The sequence below is a fragment of the Motacilla alba genome, chromosome 3 (genome assembly GCF_015832195.1).
Source record: "Motacilla alba alba isolate MOTALB_02 chromosome 3, Motacilla_alba_V1.0_pri, whole genome shotgun sequence".
NCBI classification, from domain to species: Eukaryota; Metazoa; Chordata; class Aves; order Passeriformes; family Motacillidae; genus Motacilla; species Motacilla alba.
The window spans coordinates 84548406-84566530 of NC_052018.1; the positions used below are offsets into that span (position 1 = coordinate 84548406).

Below are 18125 nucleotides of genomic sequence, written 5' to 3' on the forward strand. Positions count from 1 at the left end.
TGGAAGGGAACTTTGTCAGCAAGAAGATCATAACCACCACTTGAGAAATTACTACCATGGCTGAATCATTTCATCCCTTTAAAGAACCAGCAGACAAGCCCACTAGGGCCAATTCCAGCCTCTGTTGTGCTACTATGATTAGTAAAGACCATTTCTAGAAGATTCAGAGGAATTTATTATTCTGTGGTGTTGCTCCCTGCCTGATTACATAGTCACACTGGTTGCTTCTGTGGGTTTAAAGCTTTAAAGCTTTCTTGCATTTTGAGATAATTGTTCTGCAGGGAAGAGCTGAATTTGAAATTGAAGAGACCACCTAATCTTGATTTTACTTTGAAAAACACTGCTCTCAAGTAACAGTCCCAAATGTCCTAGCTGTCAACGGAGAGTAAGATGACAAGATTGTTATACTCACCTGCCAGAGAAAGGGGGAAGGAGAGTGGAGCAACTTTCAGCTAAAATAAGCTTCAAAATTATAATGGAAGAGAGTGGCTGAAAAAAAAAATTCTTAGAAGTATATGAAGTGACACTTCTTGTATTTGTAAGGTTCATTTAAAAGTGATTGTAACACAGACAAAATTCACTGCAAAGTGATGTTCTGAGCAGTGCTCCCAGGACTGTCCCTTGTGATCTGTTAGGAAACCAGGAGAAGAGGATTTAATGCAAAGCAGGGGAAGTAGCACTTCTTTCTTGTGGGCTTTCTCTGGCCACCTCCACATTGCCTTTCCTGCCCTTTTCCTCCTTTGTGGCCTTTCCTTGTAGTGGTTACATTCTCTTTCCAGCTCACACCAGACCAAAAGATACATCATGTCAGATTTTAGGTTGTTGATGGCCAAAGTAGTTCTTGGCATTCAGCAGCACCATGTGGAGCAAATCCCAGGATGTTTCTCAGCATAGGTGTTTACAAACCTACCCATTTGGCTCTGTGAGCTACTATTTTGATGAGCAGTAACAGAGAGCACCGAACATGCATGGAGCTAGAGCTGCAGCCAGCACAAAACTATTTTTTTCCAAAGGGAACGGAGGGTTAGATCGAAACTTGACCTGCTGCTTCATGCTGCTTTCCCTACAGAGAAAGTCAGGCTTTATCATTCCCACTGATTATTCAGCTGAGAATAAAGATGAGGCCCAGATTACAATCTCATTGTCCCCATGAGACTGTCAACAGCATACAAGCCAAGCACAGGCATGGGAGACATCCAGTCTCACTATAAATTAGCCAGTTTCAGGAGCTCTGTAGCTCTCTCCATGTTTCAAGCATGATGATTAAAGTGAGTGAAGAGATAGCTGTGGGTAATTTCGGCTTAAAACTAAAAAACTTGAGCCAGAAAGAAAGAATCTTGCAATCATATTTTTAATTTTGGTAGGTAGAAGACAAATAGATCATTGTTTCCTATGGTTTTATGTATTCTTTTTACTTTTATCATAACTCTTCTTAGCACAATAGCCCCAGTTTATAACTCTTTCACTTTTATGATGTCCAAGATAATGCTTAGTAGGGTGCTAAAAAATGTTGCACCTGGCATCTGTCTACTTGTCCTTCAGTGGAAGAACCAATTTTGATGTCTTTTTTGCTTTTCACCTGGTGCTTTTCAGAGAAATAAAGGGGAGATTTAGAGTACATTTTCCCAAGTATACAGCATTTTGATTGACCATGGGAAGAGACGATGGAACACAACTCACTATTAAAAATCCTAAAGTCACTTGCTGCACAAAGCTCTTGATCATTTGTCATTTTGCATAGGGGAAAAAAATGCAGCACTTCGTGTAGTTGATGCTTAAATTATAAAGTTGCTTTAGAAACTTAGCATGTTGATGGCTTTCTTGGGAGTGCTTGTTGTTTGAGAACCAGGACCTTCCTTCATCCCATCTTGGCCTCCCCTCTCTCGCCTAAAAACTTCTGACTTAGTAAGAAAGTGGTTTCTAAGTTAGAGCTCTGGATGAATGTGGCAGCAGAGCATGCTCTGCAGTGAGCGAAACAGATGGACTCTCCTGCTGCCTTCCTCATCACTGAGGAATCTTTGACACTTGCCTGTCTCTATCTCTTTCAGGAGCTGGATTATCAGAAGAGACGCATGCGAGAATCAGGGGACAGGTTTGTTCCCGTGATGAGCGATTTCATCACTGTGGCCAGTTTCAGCTTCTCAGAGTTAGAAGACCTTCTCAATGAGGCTAGAGAAAAGGTAAGAGTTATTTTTGAAGTGATTAGAGTTTCATCAGCTCAGTCAAAAGCCTGAATTAAAATGGAAACAGTGATTTAAGGTGCTAGGACTGCCGTGAAAACTTAATAGACACTGAAAATTGTTTAGGCTGAAGTTTCTTATTTTTTCTAATGTGGTCTATATCCATTTAGAACATATTTTAGGATTAAAAGAAGGATCATGCTCTTACCCACTTCTTCTAATCTTCCTTTGCATTATTCTTGTGTGGCATAGAATTGCAGTGGCAGTATCCTGCATAACAGGATACCACACCTTGCCACAGTGTGGAAGGGAATGCCTTTTAAGCCATTGCTGAAAAAGGGGTCCTTTGTTAGTGATGGTGACCTCACATCTTTTTATCTTCTCCTTCTGACTGCATTCCACTTTGCTCATTCATCTGGGGACATCTGTGCTTTCTCTCTTTCCTTTAAAAATGTACCTGGTGGTTTGGTGTCCTGGTTTCAGCTGGGATAGAGTTAATTTTCTTCTCAGTGGCTGGTACAGTGCTACACCAGCTATGCTTGATCTTTTCCACTTCTCTGTTACTGGCTGTATTTCAGTATAAAGATAGAAATCCCAAACGTGTGGTTTGTCTGAAGTTTTTAGGTTCTCCTTACACACCCAGAACCATGTGTGTGTTTATTCTTCAGGTGCTGCTGCAATCATTTTAACCTTTCACTGTCTGCACTTCCATTACCAGATTAGTCCACCTAAGGAGGTGCTTGCTCTTTGCTGATGGCTGGAATCTGGCACTTATCCCTCTGTCTCTCAGCTGAATGAGGAAGAATTTATATGAAAAGATCATAAGCATATGAAAATGTTTAGAGAAGAGCAAGTTTTAAAATAAATTATATGTAATGGCAAATCTGCCCTTGTTGGCTGGCATGTTAAAAGTGCTTGGCTATATGAAGCAAATAGGTTATTTCTTTTGGATTGGATTGTTTCCACTCTGGTGTCAGTCCTTTCAGTGTTAAAGGACCTATTGCATTACTAATGAAAGCTGTGCTGTTGGATCAGTAGGCCTTAGAGTTTGAAAATACAGGCTGAGGATCTTGACAGTAAGACTCCTCATTCATCCAGTTCCTCTGCAGTAGTGTTATTTTGTGATTCAAAAACATTTCCTTTCTGTGGAGATAAACTTGGTAGTAGTGACTTGCAGCTGCAAACACAGGAGCCACTGGCTGTCAGTGAGGGCTGCCCACTAGACTGGGTTGCTCAGAGCCCCCTCCAGCCTGGCCCTGAGCACTTCCATTTTTCGTTGTTGTCATGTTGCTCAAGAAAATTCAAACTACTTCCAGTATAATAATGTTCACACCATACTGGCTTTCTAAGCACAAAGAAATACTTTACATTCTATGACCCCACTAAATTTACTGAGAAAAACTTGGTTTTCTATGGTCTGGGGGCTTTTGTATTATGACTGTATTATGACTGAGTAAATTTTTCAACTTCATTATAGTTAGGTATACATTTCTGGAAAGATGCTCTGTCCATGGCTTAGACTGCACACTTTTGGTTTAGTGTTAAAGATGGTGGTGCTTCTTTCTTTTTGGCACACCAGAACAAAAACCCAATGCAGATTCTTTATAAGTTCAGCTGGGGGTTAAAAACCAGCAAGTGGTACATGTCCAGCACAGCAATGCAAGTTTCCTTGATCAGACACTTTCAGGAAAAATGCCATTCTTTTGCTTTAAAAATAACCAGAGAAACTCCCTGCAGACAGACCAGTATGTCTGGAAGTTGTTGTACACTTTTTTAGACATAGCCAACATAAAGCACTCAACATAAAGAGATGTTTTATTTTAATGACTATAACATGCTCAGGAAACGTTACTCTACCTTCTCCTCACACACCCTTGCTATGTTTGAACTCACACCATTCCAATTTTTGCTCAAACTATGGCTTTGGCTCTTCCACTGGCAAAAAGCTGCTTTTGGACTCCAGTAAGGGAACTGTCTGTCCTTACCAGTGTTGAGCTATTTCTCATGTTTGCTTCATATTATTTTGGACCTCTCTTCTTCCTCTTTTTCCTCTTTTCTTTCTTAAAAAAGGAAAAAAAAAAAAAAAGGAAAAAGCTGGAAATTTTCAACAAACCAGATGTGCTTTGCAAAGCTTATAACATCTTCTAACCTCAATGGGCTCTCTGTGCTTGTTGAATCACAAGCTTTTTTCTTACCATGGAAACATAATGGAACTAGCCAATTAAAGGAAGAGAAGGACCAAGACATCTGATTCTCCTGTTCTTTTTTTTGATTTCTCAAAGCAAAGAAAATTGAGCAAAAAAGGTAGTGGGTCAGGGAGGACTTTGAACAATATCCAAATGAGCCTAGGAAGAACTGATCTGACTCACAGATTTATTAATAATAATGAAGTCCTAGTTTTAACAGCTGGAGTTGGATATCCTAAATATAGATGTGGTTAATTGATTACCATGAGTTAATCAGAGCCATGTTTCCTCAGCTGGGGTTTAAAACAATATAACTTATCTTTTCAAACTGGGGAAGTTTTCTATTTTTTAAAACTTTTTCATATTAGCAAAAGTAATTTCTTTAGCGATGGAAACAATCCATTACCAAGGTGTGGTGCTGGCCTTCTCAGCAGACAATATTTTTCACAATCCCATGCAGTACCTTTTTGGCCTTTTTGCTTGAACAGAACCATTCAAAGTCAATGGCCACAGGGAGGAAGTGATATTTTAAATTTAAAGGGCCAGGTTGTCAGATGCAGGCATCCATGTTTGTAGAGGAAGCCTTGTAACTGTACTTATCTTCATGCAGTAAACAGATGGCTTGGTTATGAACTGATTGAAAATGTAGACCAACTCTCTAAACAGGCTTTCTAGCACAGCTGGTTCTTGTTCTTTTTGTGTTTTTCTCGCTTTCAATACCACTTTATAAGGGAGTATATAGATTAGATCAAGGGATAATGTTTTCTGCCATTTCCCATAAACTGGAAGGTGGGGGCAGAAGAAAGTGAAACTCTGCCCTGGAATCCTTCACCAGTTTTTATGTGTTTGAACAGATGAAAAATTGATTTTTTTTTTAACGTAAGAAAGAAGAGGTTGAATTTTGTTCATGAAAATTTTCTCTATTTCCTGTGGGAAAGCAATGAAAATGCCCAAGCAGAGGAAGAGTAATCTCCTATGGTATGAATTTTATTTTTCTACTTGAAAAAGGCGACATTTGTCTTATATGAATCTTTACTATGTACTTAAATATTGACAGGTATGAACTTAGATCACTAGACTTCCTCAGAACTGTTCTGCTTTGTGCTTGGTTTATAACAAACCTGTTTTTAAGACACTTTGGATCTTGTTAGGAGTACAAAGTCTGCTTGGTCAGATATTGCCATTCCTGTGCTAAATGTCAAACTCAAGCCTCTCTATAGAGGCACTGTGGAGACTACTGCCTGGGCAAGATGGGTAGGAAAAGTGTCCATTTCCAGTCTTTCTGATGATAGTTCCTCTCAAGCAAGGTATTTATCATGATGGAGAAAGGAGTTCAGAACCTGCACATGCATTTAATAAGCTTAGCACCTACAGTAACTGTTTTGAAGAACAGAAAGGCAGTGAAAGCTTACTGAGTGAAAACCATTTAAGAAAATAATTATTAATGGCAGAATGCTATGAAGCACAAAGAAATGCTATAGTCCAAGTGCTAGTTATAGGCTGTGCACTTCAGTTATGCATTTTGGGGACTGGTATTTTCTGTCAGCCCCTGGGGAAATGAATAAGGAATGTGTCAGGACAGAGACTGAGAAAGTCAAGATGAAGTATTCTACAAAAGACACCACCAGCCATTTGGTAAATAAATCACACAACTGTTGTACAGTAACTTAGAACTTCAGATGCTGCAGTGCAGGTTGGCATCTTATGTATGAGAAAAGTTTAAAGCACCTGTAACTCGATGTAACTGTTAAACTCCTGAGAGACTCCTTTAAGAGCATTTAGGCACAAGAAGAGCTGGGCCCAGCCCTGCCTGAAATTGGCAGGCCTCTTTCCATTAACTGATCTGAATTTGTCCCATAAAGAGAAAAGACATTTATTTGACCGGTCTCAGTACTGAATTGGTGTCTTTATAAGAGCGCACTCAAGAGTACTTGTCTGAGGAATACAGTTCATGTTCCATGGCTACATGGTATAATTCAGTTGCATATTGGCTCTTCCCACAACAGCAGACAGCACAGACAGCAGGAAATTTTTATCATGGCTGTTTTTCCTTCTCTTCATAGAGCCTCATTCCTGCCCTTTCCAGAGGTCTTCTGCCACTGTTTAACATTTCGTTGGCAAGCACAGCAGAGTTTGTGTGTGCTGCTGTCCCGCTTTCCTTCTCCTTGCTAAAATGGCTTTTTAAAATAAACAACTGTCTAAACGATTTGCTTTGGCAAGAGGATAAATTCAGTGGAAAGTTTGGCAGAGGAAGCAGAACTGGCACTGAGCTCGTGGACCTGTTATATCATGGAGCTTAGGGGCCCTTATGGTGCAGAAATGAATTTTTTAATGAAAAAAGATATACCATTTTGTGTTACAGTGGAAAACCTGCTGAAACACAGTTTTCCATTTTGCTTTTGCCCATGTCATCTGTCCCCAAATGACTTCAGGAATGAGCAAGTTTCAGCCCTTGTTCCACAATATTAGAACACATCGCAAAATTCTGGGAAGCATTTTTCATGCATGAGGACTTAGCTACAGATTTCACAACTGTGCACAAGAGCTGGTGTTGTTTGGCAGGGAATCTGGCCATGGAATAGTCAAGCGATCTGTACACGGTGACATAAATCCCGTGACAGAAAGCAAAACAGAAGGCTGAGATCCAGAGCACCTTGGTCTGTGCCACTCTGCCTCTTAATGCCCTGAGTGAGGCAGGCAGTGTGATTTTAGCCACTGTGGGCAGGTAGAAGCCTGGGCTTTGTGGCAGCATTGTGGGAGCTGTCTGTGGCAGCTCACTGCCCCTCATTCCAGCACCGATGCTTTGGAAAAGCACATGTGGTCGTAGAACCAGAATTACAGAGAAGTAGAAGTAATAAAGCCAGAGAGGTCTGTTGTAGTTTAAGCAGTGAAAAGACAGCATGTGTCTCTTTACTATAGTGCATTACATTAGTGCAGTTGTTGTGCAGATGTCAATAACTGCTTTTTGCCATTTGCTATATCAGATCAGTGGGGCAACACATTCTGTAATGAATGGAGAACACAAGGCTCAGAAAGGAAGCATGAGTTCCCAAGCCACATCATGGGCAGAGCTGGCAGCAGAAGCTGGATCTCCTGACTTGCCTTCCTCTGCTCAGTCAGCCTTTTTCCAGAGAGGGTAGAGAGAGAAGGAGAATGTGTATTTCAGTGAACTCCAGATTTTTTCTTTTGTAGTTATTTTAGGTCATCCAGCTCACAGATTTTTTTGCTTTTTGTCTTTCACTGCTTTACAGTAAGTGATTGTGACCTCCTAAGCTCTGTGTTACAGGGCACCAAAGACAGGCTGTTCTCAGCCTCCTTGCTGCTGCTTAGAGACCGCAACACCTTAGATTCATGAGTGTGTCTGGAAGGCTCCCAGGCTGCTGAGACTTTCCAGCACAGCAGCACTGTTCCTCCTCGAAGTGGCAGTGGGGAGGCAGCGGCAAAAGCCCCTCTTGCCAGTGTGACATGAACTAGCTGGTCCTAGTAGTTGGGTGACAGGCCTCGTGCAGAACATTTGCAGACAACACCACCCTCTAAAGGAGACTTCCTTGTATGTAGGATCCAAGAGCCCCAGGCAACGAACCTCTGCCTTTTCAACCTCCAGCTTCATTCAGTGACTAGGAAACCCCTGCGGACATTCATGGACTCAACCAGCTCATTTCTGTGTGCCCTCTCACTCACCTTTGCTGAGCACAGAAGGAACACGGGGTGGAGGCAGTGCATTGCAAGGTGCAACAGCTGTCTCCTGTGAGCTGCCCCTGACTTCAGGCTTTGCAGCAGTTGGAAAAGCCTTCCTTCTAGCTGGCAGCTCTAGTCACTGTTCTTAATTTATGCTTTACTTTCAATTTTCACTGGAGTTAATGACAAATTAGATGGGAAGAGATTCCAGGTAGCTCATCCCCTGAGAGCAATGAACTTCAGGTGCTCTGTGTTCAAGCAGTGATGGCAATGCCTGTGCTGAAGTCTTTCTCTGGCACTTTTCTGCCTCCCTGGCTGATTGTCACACTGAAGAAAACAAGATGAGAAAATAGAGCATATGGAGATGCTTTATCTCCTTCTGTGGTATTTACAGTCTGTATGCTCTCTGCCAAAGAGCTGGTGCTGGTTCAGTGAGGGTTACTGTAGACTCTTGCACTTCCCTAATATTCAAAAAGCCCATGTGTGTATCATATACAGATAAAATTACAGAGAGGAGTGGGGAGAGGGTTGTAGGTGTGCATACTTGTGTGTATATGTCTTCAGAGGCTTCAGAGAAAAGGAGTTAAACAGAGAAGTAATCTGTTGCTGTTTCTATGCAGTGTTTCCTTCAACTCCTGCCATGTTTGGTAGCTCAAAGCAATTTGCATTTCTTCCAGCACTTTTTTTTCCAAGATTCTTTGGGTTTCTTTGTTTGTTTCTGGCTGAGAACACAGCCTTTTTAAAGAAAGAAAAAAAGAATCTATTGCTTCAAACTGCTTTGTGAGCCTGGCAGGGATAGCAGAGAAGGGGAGATGTTGAATCTCTCAGGCTGTGCCAGAAGGAAGTTGCTTTCTTTGGAGATTTCTTCCCCCTGCAGTTGACTGGGAGACATTGTTTATGCTTTACCTGGTACAGGGCCAGAGGGGTTTATAAGACCTGCTTCCAAACTCATTTTGTGCTGGGACCAGAGGCTGAACTGTTCTTACTGTCTTTTCCATTCTGCAAGAGCACTCACATAAGGAAAGGGAAACTGGCCTGTGTTAGTATGGGCTGAAAACATGCATCAGAGAGCTTGAAGACAGTCCATACCCTAGTTTGGTAAATGTTGAGGTTTGTAAGGATGCTCTGCTGCCCTGTGGTTGTGTGCTAAAGTGCAAGCAGGGAATGCTAGGGAAGCTGTGCATCAGGGCCCAAGTTCTGTCAGGAGTGTGTTCCTGGGGCTGCCTGCTGCAGCACAGAGGAGTGTGAGGGAGGGTGGCTGGACAATGGCTGTGTGTCCTTACACAGCGCTTACTGTACGTGTTTACATGCTGTTGATAGACTGTATGTGCTTGCATTTGAGTGCATTTTGGTGAGCAATGAGACATGCTTGGAAGTGTGAGAGTGCAAAGGAGAGACTACAACTACTGCAGAACTGATGTCCAAGAGTCAGGGGTTGCTGTGAATTTACCATATCCCCATCAGGACTGCCCTGTGACTGAAGTCCTGCCAGTTGGCTGCTTCTATATGTGTCCTGCAGCCTCAACATTTGCCTTTTAAAATAAAAACCACTTGTGATGTATTCATTCTCTTTTAAGTCTGCCTGGGAGCCCTGGCTGCTTTCCTTGCCCCCCTCTCATGCCTTGTCTGTCTATAGTCTCCTCTCTCTCAGGCAGCACCCTGACTCAGAGGACTCCAGAGAGATGGATGACATGGCAGAAGGTTTCTGAGAGGACAGACTGTAGCTTTATTGCAAATAACTTTTACCTCCAGGCATTTTAAAAGTGGATTTGAAGGGAAGATGGAAGGGGAAAGTATGGACTAAAACTGCTGGTTTCCCCAGCTAGCTCGCTGTCTTCCATACCCTGGCTGTCCTGCAGCTGCAGCCAAGATGTGGCCACAGTGTCATCCTCTGAAATTACTCTATTGCCCTCAGGAACTAAAGATCACTTTTTGTATCAGTGGACAGCTAGTGCTCTCCAGCACTATTGCTGCATGTTGCCCAAAGGATATCCAGGAGAGCGGACTCTTCAGGGATGGAGGTACCTGCCTTAAGAAGAAGCACTTCTGTTGCTGGGGGTAGTTTCTACTCTTGCCATATGAATGCTCAGAGGGTATTGAATTACATGGTGTGGTTACTCATAAGCTATCCTTGCTGTCTTCACCAAACTGCCCACCTAATTATGCCTCTTGTGTTTTCTGCCCCCTTGACAGTATGCCAAGGCACTGAAGCATTTTGGAGAGACTGAGGGCAAGATGCAGCCAGATGAGTTTTTTGGCATCTTCGACACTTTCTTACAGTCATTTGCAGAGGCCAAGCAAGATCTGGAGAATATGAGGAAGAAAAAGGAAGAGGAGGAGCGCAGGGCACGCATGGAGGCCATGGTGAGGATCTGGGCACAGGAAGATGTTTCCTTCCATCACCTTTTTATGCCTTGAGAGAAATTCCAATGCTCAATCCTGTCACTGTTCTATGTTCTTCTCCCTGACACCTCTCTTTGGCATCATTCTGTTCTCACATGTGACATTTTCCCTGCTGTCTGTCTGACTCCCAAATTACCGTCTTTTGGATTCAGATACCAAATCTAGTCCAGGCATTTTTGACCTGGGACATTGCAGGATGGGGTTGCCACTACCCCATGCCAGACTGTCCTGCTTTTGGGCAGCAAGCAAAGAAGCCAGATTTCCTTCAGTCCTGCCAAACTGGTCAGCTTCCAGTCAGACTCCATCATCATCTGCTGTGTGCCTGTCATCTGACAGTGCACAGTGACACAGCAAATGCCCTGGCACCTGCTGCAGCCCACACCAGCAGTATTTGTCTCTGGCCAGCCTTAATGCCGTCATTACTGCGGCCGTGTCTGGCCTTGATGTGGCAGGAGAGCTTTCTGTAGGTTTTGCTGCTGGGAGACAGATGTGTGTGTCCCCAGGGGTTCGTGTGAACCAGCCTCCCCCTCTAACCTCAGCCTCTGTGCTGCCTGAGAACTCACAGTCCCCTGCCTCCTTCCCCCTGCTGACGCCTTAGCCCTTGCTGCTGCCATGGCCCCAGGCCACGCTGCGGGGAGTTGCTGATTTAAATGTTTGCTGAGCCAAAAGCAGTGGTTTTTGCCTTTCAGAAGAGAAGAGAGGTAAAACACTGTGAGTCCAGCAGCCTTACTGTTAGACACAGGGATAAAATGCCAGGACATAGGCTCAAGTTTCCTCTCAGCCAGCCTGGAAAGTTCAGGGCCCACTGTTAAAGCACTGTAGGATGGTTTTGTAGGCCGAATATGCCATGAGAGAGGCCTTATGGAAAGAGTCTTCCTGCAATGTGAGGCTAGCATTTGCAGAGTGAGCAACCTGCTTCCTAATAGCCACCACCATCCTTTGCCAGTTCTACTGATTCTGGAGCTGAGCAGTGGAAAGAGAGAGCTGAGCTGGCACTATCCTGCTGTAAAACTAGTGCAAAACAGCAGCAGCATGGAGAGATCCCCTGTGTCCTCTTGCTGCAGGCCGATTGTGCTTTGTGAGGCAGACGTGTGCTGCTATTCATTCCTCATTTCTGCTGCTTTCTTCTTGCCTGTGTAGAAGAGAAGCCCAGCATTGGCCTCTTGTTGCTCTTGGCACAGGTGATGGCCTTGTGGATAAGCTCCTACTCTTTTTTTTTCCCTAATCTGTGCTGATGCATTTTAGCTACTTCTTGGCAGTGATCTGGCATCTTGGTTAGCTAATCCTAAAACTCTGTGACCTTCTCCACAGCTAAAAGAACAGAGGGAGAAAGAGAGGCGACAAAAGAAAGCAAAAGCTGGAAGCATATCTGAAGAGAGTGGGGAGTTTGATGACCTGGTGTCAGCATTAAGGTCGGGTGAAGTCTTTGACAAAGACTTATCCAAGCTCAAGCGTAACCGCAAGCGTTCGGGGAACCAAGGCTTAGAGACAAGCCGTGAGCGGGTGGTGACAAAGCTGAATTATTAACTACAAGAGGAAGAGAAATAATCAACCAAAAGAAGGTGTTGAAAAAGTGCAAAACAAGGAAGATGAATGTGTGTGATGGCGCCTGGCTGACAGCTGCCCCAAAGGCTTTGGTCTGTAGCTAGAGACGTTACCTTTCCATGATCAGCTTTCCTCTCACTCTTCTTCTGTGCTCCTAATTTGAACCATTATGAAAGTGCCTCTGTGGATCCAGCAGGGCCTGCGACTGGGCCATGCAGAGCTGACAGATTTGCTTCTGGGAGTTTGTTGTGTCATCAAAGGCCTCATGGTGATGACAGAAAGTACTTGGGCCTTGCAGACAGCCTCACAGCTGGAACAAGATAATTTTCTGTGTGCCAAAGTAAAAATTAGTCATGATCTTCATCTTGCTGATAACAAGGAAGACTAATTTCAGACCAACTCTGTAAACAACTATCACTTCTTCAGGATCTAGACTGGCCTTCAGGGGTTTGTTGGGATGTGGTTCTCAAGTTTCCAATTCCCTTCTAGAATTGGATTTCATAAACCATTGATTAGCACCTAAAAAATACATTTAAGCTCATGTCCTGTATAGTATTTTTGTGTGGCCTACACTGTCCAAAGCAAGTGAAGCTTAGAAAGAAGTCTTCAGTTTCTGTAACAAAATGAAAATCAAGAATCAGGATCAACATACAATAATTTGCAAAATTCTTTTGGATTCTGCTATGCTAGGAGGAGTTTTCTGGAATTTCTTGGTGGTTGAGTCTCAAGGCTATGAAATGAATCTTCTTGGAAAGAAACTCTGGGTTTCCTTTAGAAAACTAAGCCACTGCCAGGTTGGGATTACAAGTAGATGACTGTAAAGTCTGTTGTCATTGCTGCAGGCTGGCAGAGAATCGGTGGAAAATTTCTTATCTTTTTGTGCAAGATGGGAAATTGGGAGCTCCCTAGTATCAACCACAGGTCTCCAGTAGCAAACAGTGAACAGGTTCACTGCCTGCCAGAAGTGAGATTTCTTTTCCACTTGATGCTAGCTGTGATTGCCGTTGGCATGGACTGGTCTTTCTGTCTAACAGCCTGACTTCCACTGCACACACCCCACTCCTGCTGAGAGGAACCATGTCACTCAGAAAGGTATGAATGGTGTCAAAGGAGAGCCTTGGAGCGCACTGACTTTTTCATTTTGAAGAAATCACTTGGGATGAACCAAGGGAGAGATCCATAATTAAAACTGAGAGTTTTTCAAGGAGGACACAGAATTGTGTAAGCCAAGCAGGCTTTGGAGTTGAGTTAATTCAGAAGAAACAAATAAATTTGTAGTTAAGTTACATGAATTAAATATATAAGCAGAGAAAGCAAAGAACCCAAGAAGAGGCTTGAATTTTGTGTGTCTTCATGGTTCTAGGAAAGGGATTGGATTGTGTGGGCTGTCATGGCCTTTTTTTTTACCTTTTTTTTTTCAAAATTGTCCTCTTTTTTTATTATCTTCCCTGGAGAAGGAAAAGAGGAAAAGAAAGAATGGTGATGGACTCTTCCTCCTAAACAGAAAGAAAAGAGAGAACATTTGAGAAGAGGGACCCACCATCTACAAATTGCTGCATTAGTCGATGCACAAAATGTCAAGGAATCCCAGGGAAGTTTAATCATTTGGTTTGATTTTTCTCTGAATGTCACTTAACCTCAGGCTCTGCACTGAGTCTGCAGAACAGAACTTCCTCTGCAATGCACGCTGCCTGATCAGTATTAACACTACAATGTTGGAGATGCAAACTGTGGTGGTTTTCTGAACACTTTGAGAGTTAAATAATTATGTAAACTATTAAAAGCAAAAAAGAGAATTGAGAGAAGAGAAGCAAAAAAAAAGTCAGAATTATTAAACTCTGATGTTTCATTGTTTACTGGATTTTGAGTCTCTCACCCCAGAATTTCCCTATTTAGGACATTCCAGACTGCCGCGCCTCTGTATAATACTCATCGTAAAGAGCTGGTATCTTACAAGAGCTGGGTGCATTCTCCTCCCTTACTATCCCACTCCCCTTCTGGGATTAGCTATTAACAGCAATGCCTATTGCAGTGGACACAAGCACCTTGTAGAAGAAAGACTATTTCATAAAGGTTTTTGAAAGTTTAAGAAAAAAATCTCACTTTTTTAAGCATTTTTATTTTAAATTACAAATGGATTTTTAGAAATGTCTCTTGTAAATTATATTAACAAGCTCCTTGCTGCTCCCTGAAGTAGACTTGCTATATATCCCAGCCCTTTTGTTTGTCTTGTTTTAAAGCATGCCATGTAACCTATGCCATGTAAGCCATATGAGAGGTGGTAATATGTGCCAAATTGGTATACAGTTGAGTTTAGATTTGAATAATCCCTGAATTCCAAAGATTATGCTTTTAGGCATTCGAACATTGTAGGGTTTTTTCCCTCCCTCTTCGTTCTCCCTGGGTTTAGGACTCACCCAGAACTTCATGTGTAGTGCCAAGGTCAGTCCTAGTGCAAGATAATGTGCAAGTACAGCTGCTTGCTTGCTCCCCAGGTACTTGTTTGATAAGGCAGACTGTCAGCATGGCAGCTGCCAGAGAAGAAACACCTCAGGGCAAACCCTTTGAATATAAATACAGCATTCCCCCTGCCCCAGTATTTGTCAAACCAGGTTTGTGCTGTGCTTTCTGAAACTGAAGTCACTTTGCCAGGCACAAATGTAGCAAAAGCAGAGAGAGTGATAAATCCTCTGTCCCTTTGTGTACACAGTTCAGCCCTGATTTTTTAAAGAGGTCCTGCATGATGGTACGCAACAACACTCCAGCCACACTGGGAGTCAAAGAAAGCTGCTATAGTTTTGCCACCTCTTTAACTCATACATTAATAATGAGAGATTGTGCAACTCCTGTAAATCAGCTGATCCTTAAGGGGATGGACAGAATGCTTAGAGTCGTGCCCTGATTCAATGCAGCTCAACTTTCTCAGCATGCCAGTGCCCCAGGCTCCCCGTTTTGAATCAGCGATGGTGGCCAAAAGCTTCGTTCAGTGTGCTGGACAGTCTCCCAGGCTCTTGACTCCATGGTGAAAGTTCATAGAGAAGGTTTTAGAAAAGCTCAGTTTCACACTGAGGCAAGCAGTGTTTTCATACAAGTGGTGACAAGTAGAGAGGTCCATTAAATTATGTATTGTATGAGATGAGGTTACCCACACAGAAGATAAGGAAAAAATGTCTCTGCTGTAGGGCCTGGCATCAGATTCTTGCTGAAGCCAAGTTTTTCCATGTTTCTCATCTCTTGGGTACTATAGTGCATATAATGCTCTCTTCTTCAGCAGTTGTCGTTGAGTTGCCAGGTGCTGAAGTAGAAAGGAAAATCTTATTCCTGAGTAGGTTTAGGAAGCAGACTGAGGTCTAACATCACTGGAGAAGCTGGAGAAAAGCTAGGGTCTGCTGTTGTCCTTGCACCTGTGCATAGAACCAGCATTTCAAGAGGAGTCATTCTGTGGTTGGAAATAAGTGGAGAAGAAGGAGATGTGAGAAAAAAAGGCATTGAGGGCTTGTTCTGCTTCCTGCAGAAATACAGTAATTGCTGACTTTTTGATGAAGTTCCTCACACCTAGAAGACGTACTTCCTAACTGTCTAGAATTTGTCCCTAGAGGTCTAGTGCTCACTCACCTCTGTGTCTCTGCACTGTTGCATGAGGATGAGCCCAGAAAAGACTGAAGAAGACTCCCTCCCCCTTCCACTTGCTTTGAACTGAGTCACTCTTCTCAAGTCTATTGTGTCTCTAGAAATGCTACAAGGTAAAGTGACTTCAAGGGGCAAGACCCTTCCATGCTCTGTAGCACAGCCATTGTCCAGGCACCAGTTCCCTATGAGAGCAGAAGTAGGACTAGTGTTCAGGGCCAAGAGACTTCCTCACTAGGGAAAAAACCTGGATGTCCTTCAGAAGCATTTCTGTAATGTGTTCACAATGTCTGAGGAAGGGAAAGGAATTGCAAAGATCCTGGTGGGAGACTGAGGCAGGTGTTTCCATAATGATCAGCCCCACTGGCTGAATCTTTCCTTTTCTTTAGGAAAGATCACACTTTGAGCTGGGTTGCACGGGATAAGCTTGTGTCAGGAGTTTCCATGAGGGAAAATGAGATCTGTTGTACAGTAGATGATGTACATGATATATGCAGTTTTGTTTCTAGGTTGGTTGTTTTGGGTTTTGTTTGTCTGTTTGTTTGGGGGGTTAAATGATTTTTAAAAAAAAATTTTTTAGGAATCTCTAAGGGGAACTTGTAAATCTGACACCTCTATTTATTTTGCCTTATTTTAGTTTGCTATGTTTGTATGTATGTATACACTGCATTACAGCAAAGACTATTGAGACTGTGCCAGGGCATTACACCAGCTGGAGAGCTGGCTTGGCTCCTGTGCCAGCTGAGCCAGGCCAGGGGATGCAGGTGAGCAGTCTTGGTGTGGGAAGGGAGGGAGGAAAAAAAACCTTTTGGCTTTTGTCATAGTTATCCTGCCCCTGGTGATCCTGGTTCTGGGAAAGCTCTCATTTTTAAAACTTGTGGTGATCTGATGGAGGCTGGTTGTTTTAGAACACTTTCTACAAAAGATGTTTGTTTTTATATCATGTGTCATGGTGAGAAGATTGAAAAGAGTTAAGGTGCAGAGTTGCATGCCTAGACTTCACCCTTCCACACAAATTTGCTCCATAATTCCAGAGAAGCTTGGCTAGATGGCCAAAAGTGGTTCATGCCCTGCAACTTCTCACCAGATTTAACACACTAGTGGGAAAAACTGGGACAGTTCTCCTTCCTCAGAGCTAATATTACTCCCCATCTTTATGGCCAAAGAATGATTTCATCTACTTTACCTCTTTCCTCCTCCAGCCCACCTGCCCAGGTTACCTCAGGTAAGCAAAATCTTTCTACTGATTGGTTTGTAACCCATGGAGTCTCTGGCAATCAGAAGGTGTTTGGTCATGGCTCCTTGGCTTCTGTGCTTGACACAGGAGATTTCTGATTGCCTGCCATGCAAAGAGGTAGTCTGTTGGCCACCCTTGTTTCTCTTATAAAGGTAGAAGGGGCCAACCTGGATAACACAATTTGGCCAAATGAAAATATAGAATTTATATATTTATTTACATAATGCATTAAAAAAGCTATCTACTAATCTAAATAGTAGTTCTGATGACCAGTAGTCTCTGAAGCTGGCCAGATTTGCTCACTGTGCCTGCTGAGAAGGATGCCAGTCTAGTGTAGTGTTTTGGAAACTCATTTAATGAAAGAGTCTGGATGGTTCCAAACCGGAGTCTTCTGTTATGGGTAGTAATGTAGAATTGATCCACAGTAACTGGTTCATGTTGCTCTGGTTTTACATCAGCATAATTAAAAGTAGGATCTGGACTAAAACTCTCCTTTAGACAGTTTTGTAAGAAAGTAAGATGTTCTACCACAGCTCATGTAGGGCATGGTTCTTTCAGCCTCCCCCACTAGGAGCTCTGAGCCAAGTGATCTAGAAAAGCCTCTCTGACAAGCCATTTGCCCCCTTCCTGCTTGCCTTCAAACAGGCTCTTTAACACTCTTTGCAGATTTTAGAATTGTGAGGGAACGTTCAGTACCTGAGCCACTGTGTGCTCAATGCTTCCCTTCCAATTCATCCCCACCTGCAGCCGTTCTGCTCCCCTGCAAGCCTGCTCAGCTTGAAACTCACAGGTCACTTTGAGAGGTGGCCCTGCCAAGCTAGAAAGTACAGTGCTGCTTACTGAAGTGGGAGATTGTGTGCTGCTGTAATGCCTTGGCCTATCCTCATTTCTTAGTCAGTTTAAGACTATAGGTGAATTAAATGTACAAATCCTGTAGTGTCCTTTTTATCTGTATCTTTTTATAAGAATATACTGTAATACTAAAAAACAAAAGCAAAAAAAAATTAAAGATATATTGCCCCCACTGCGTCTCTGTACATTTCTTGACAGTTTCCTTTTCTGTGCATTTTGCTGCAAAGTCTGATAGGTGAGTCAGGGTCTGGGTGCAGTGTTTTGTTACACTCTGGGATTTTGGTCAAGAGTGTGCAGCTCTTTAGGTGATACTGTCACTGCAGAGCTGGTGAGAAACTCCACAGGGTGTTCTGGAGGCACAAGTAACACCCTGTGGAACACAAGCACATTCTCCCCATGATGTGCAATGGTGAAGAG

The 18125-nt window shown here is 43.0% G+C and overlaps 1 protein-coding gene across 5 annotated transcripts in view; it reads left to right on the plus strand.

Moving 5' to 3' along the window:
• The window catches only part of DAAM2 (dishevelled associated activator of morphogenesis 2), a 199500-nt gene extending 181589 nt beyond the window's left edge, over nt 1-17911 (plus strand). For 3 of the 5 annotated variants that reach the window (XM_038132377.1, XM_038132378.1, XM_038132379.1), the window contains 3 exons: nt 2049-2180; nt 10238-10408; nt 11759-17911. In XM_038132377.1, the coding sequence (XP_037988305.1) occupies nt 2049-2180; nt 10238-10408; nt 11759-11974 (519 nt within the window). In that variant the 3' untranslated portion in view covers nt 11975-17911. The remainder of the gene's footprint in view (nt 1-2048; nt 2181-10237; nt 10409-11758) is intronic. The other 2 variants (XM_038132375.1, XM_038132380.1) reach the window with 1 other exon arrangement.
• The last annotated feature ends 214 nt before the right edge of the window (nt 17912-18125 follow it).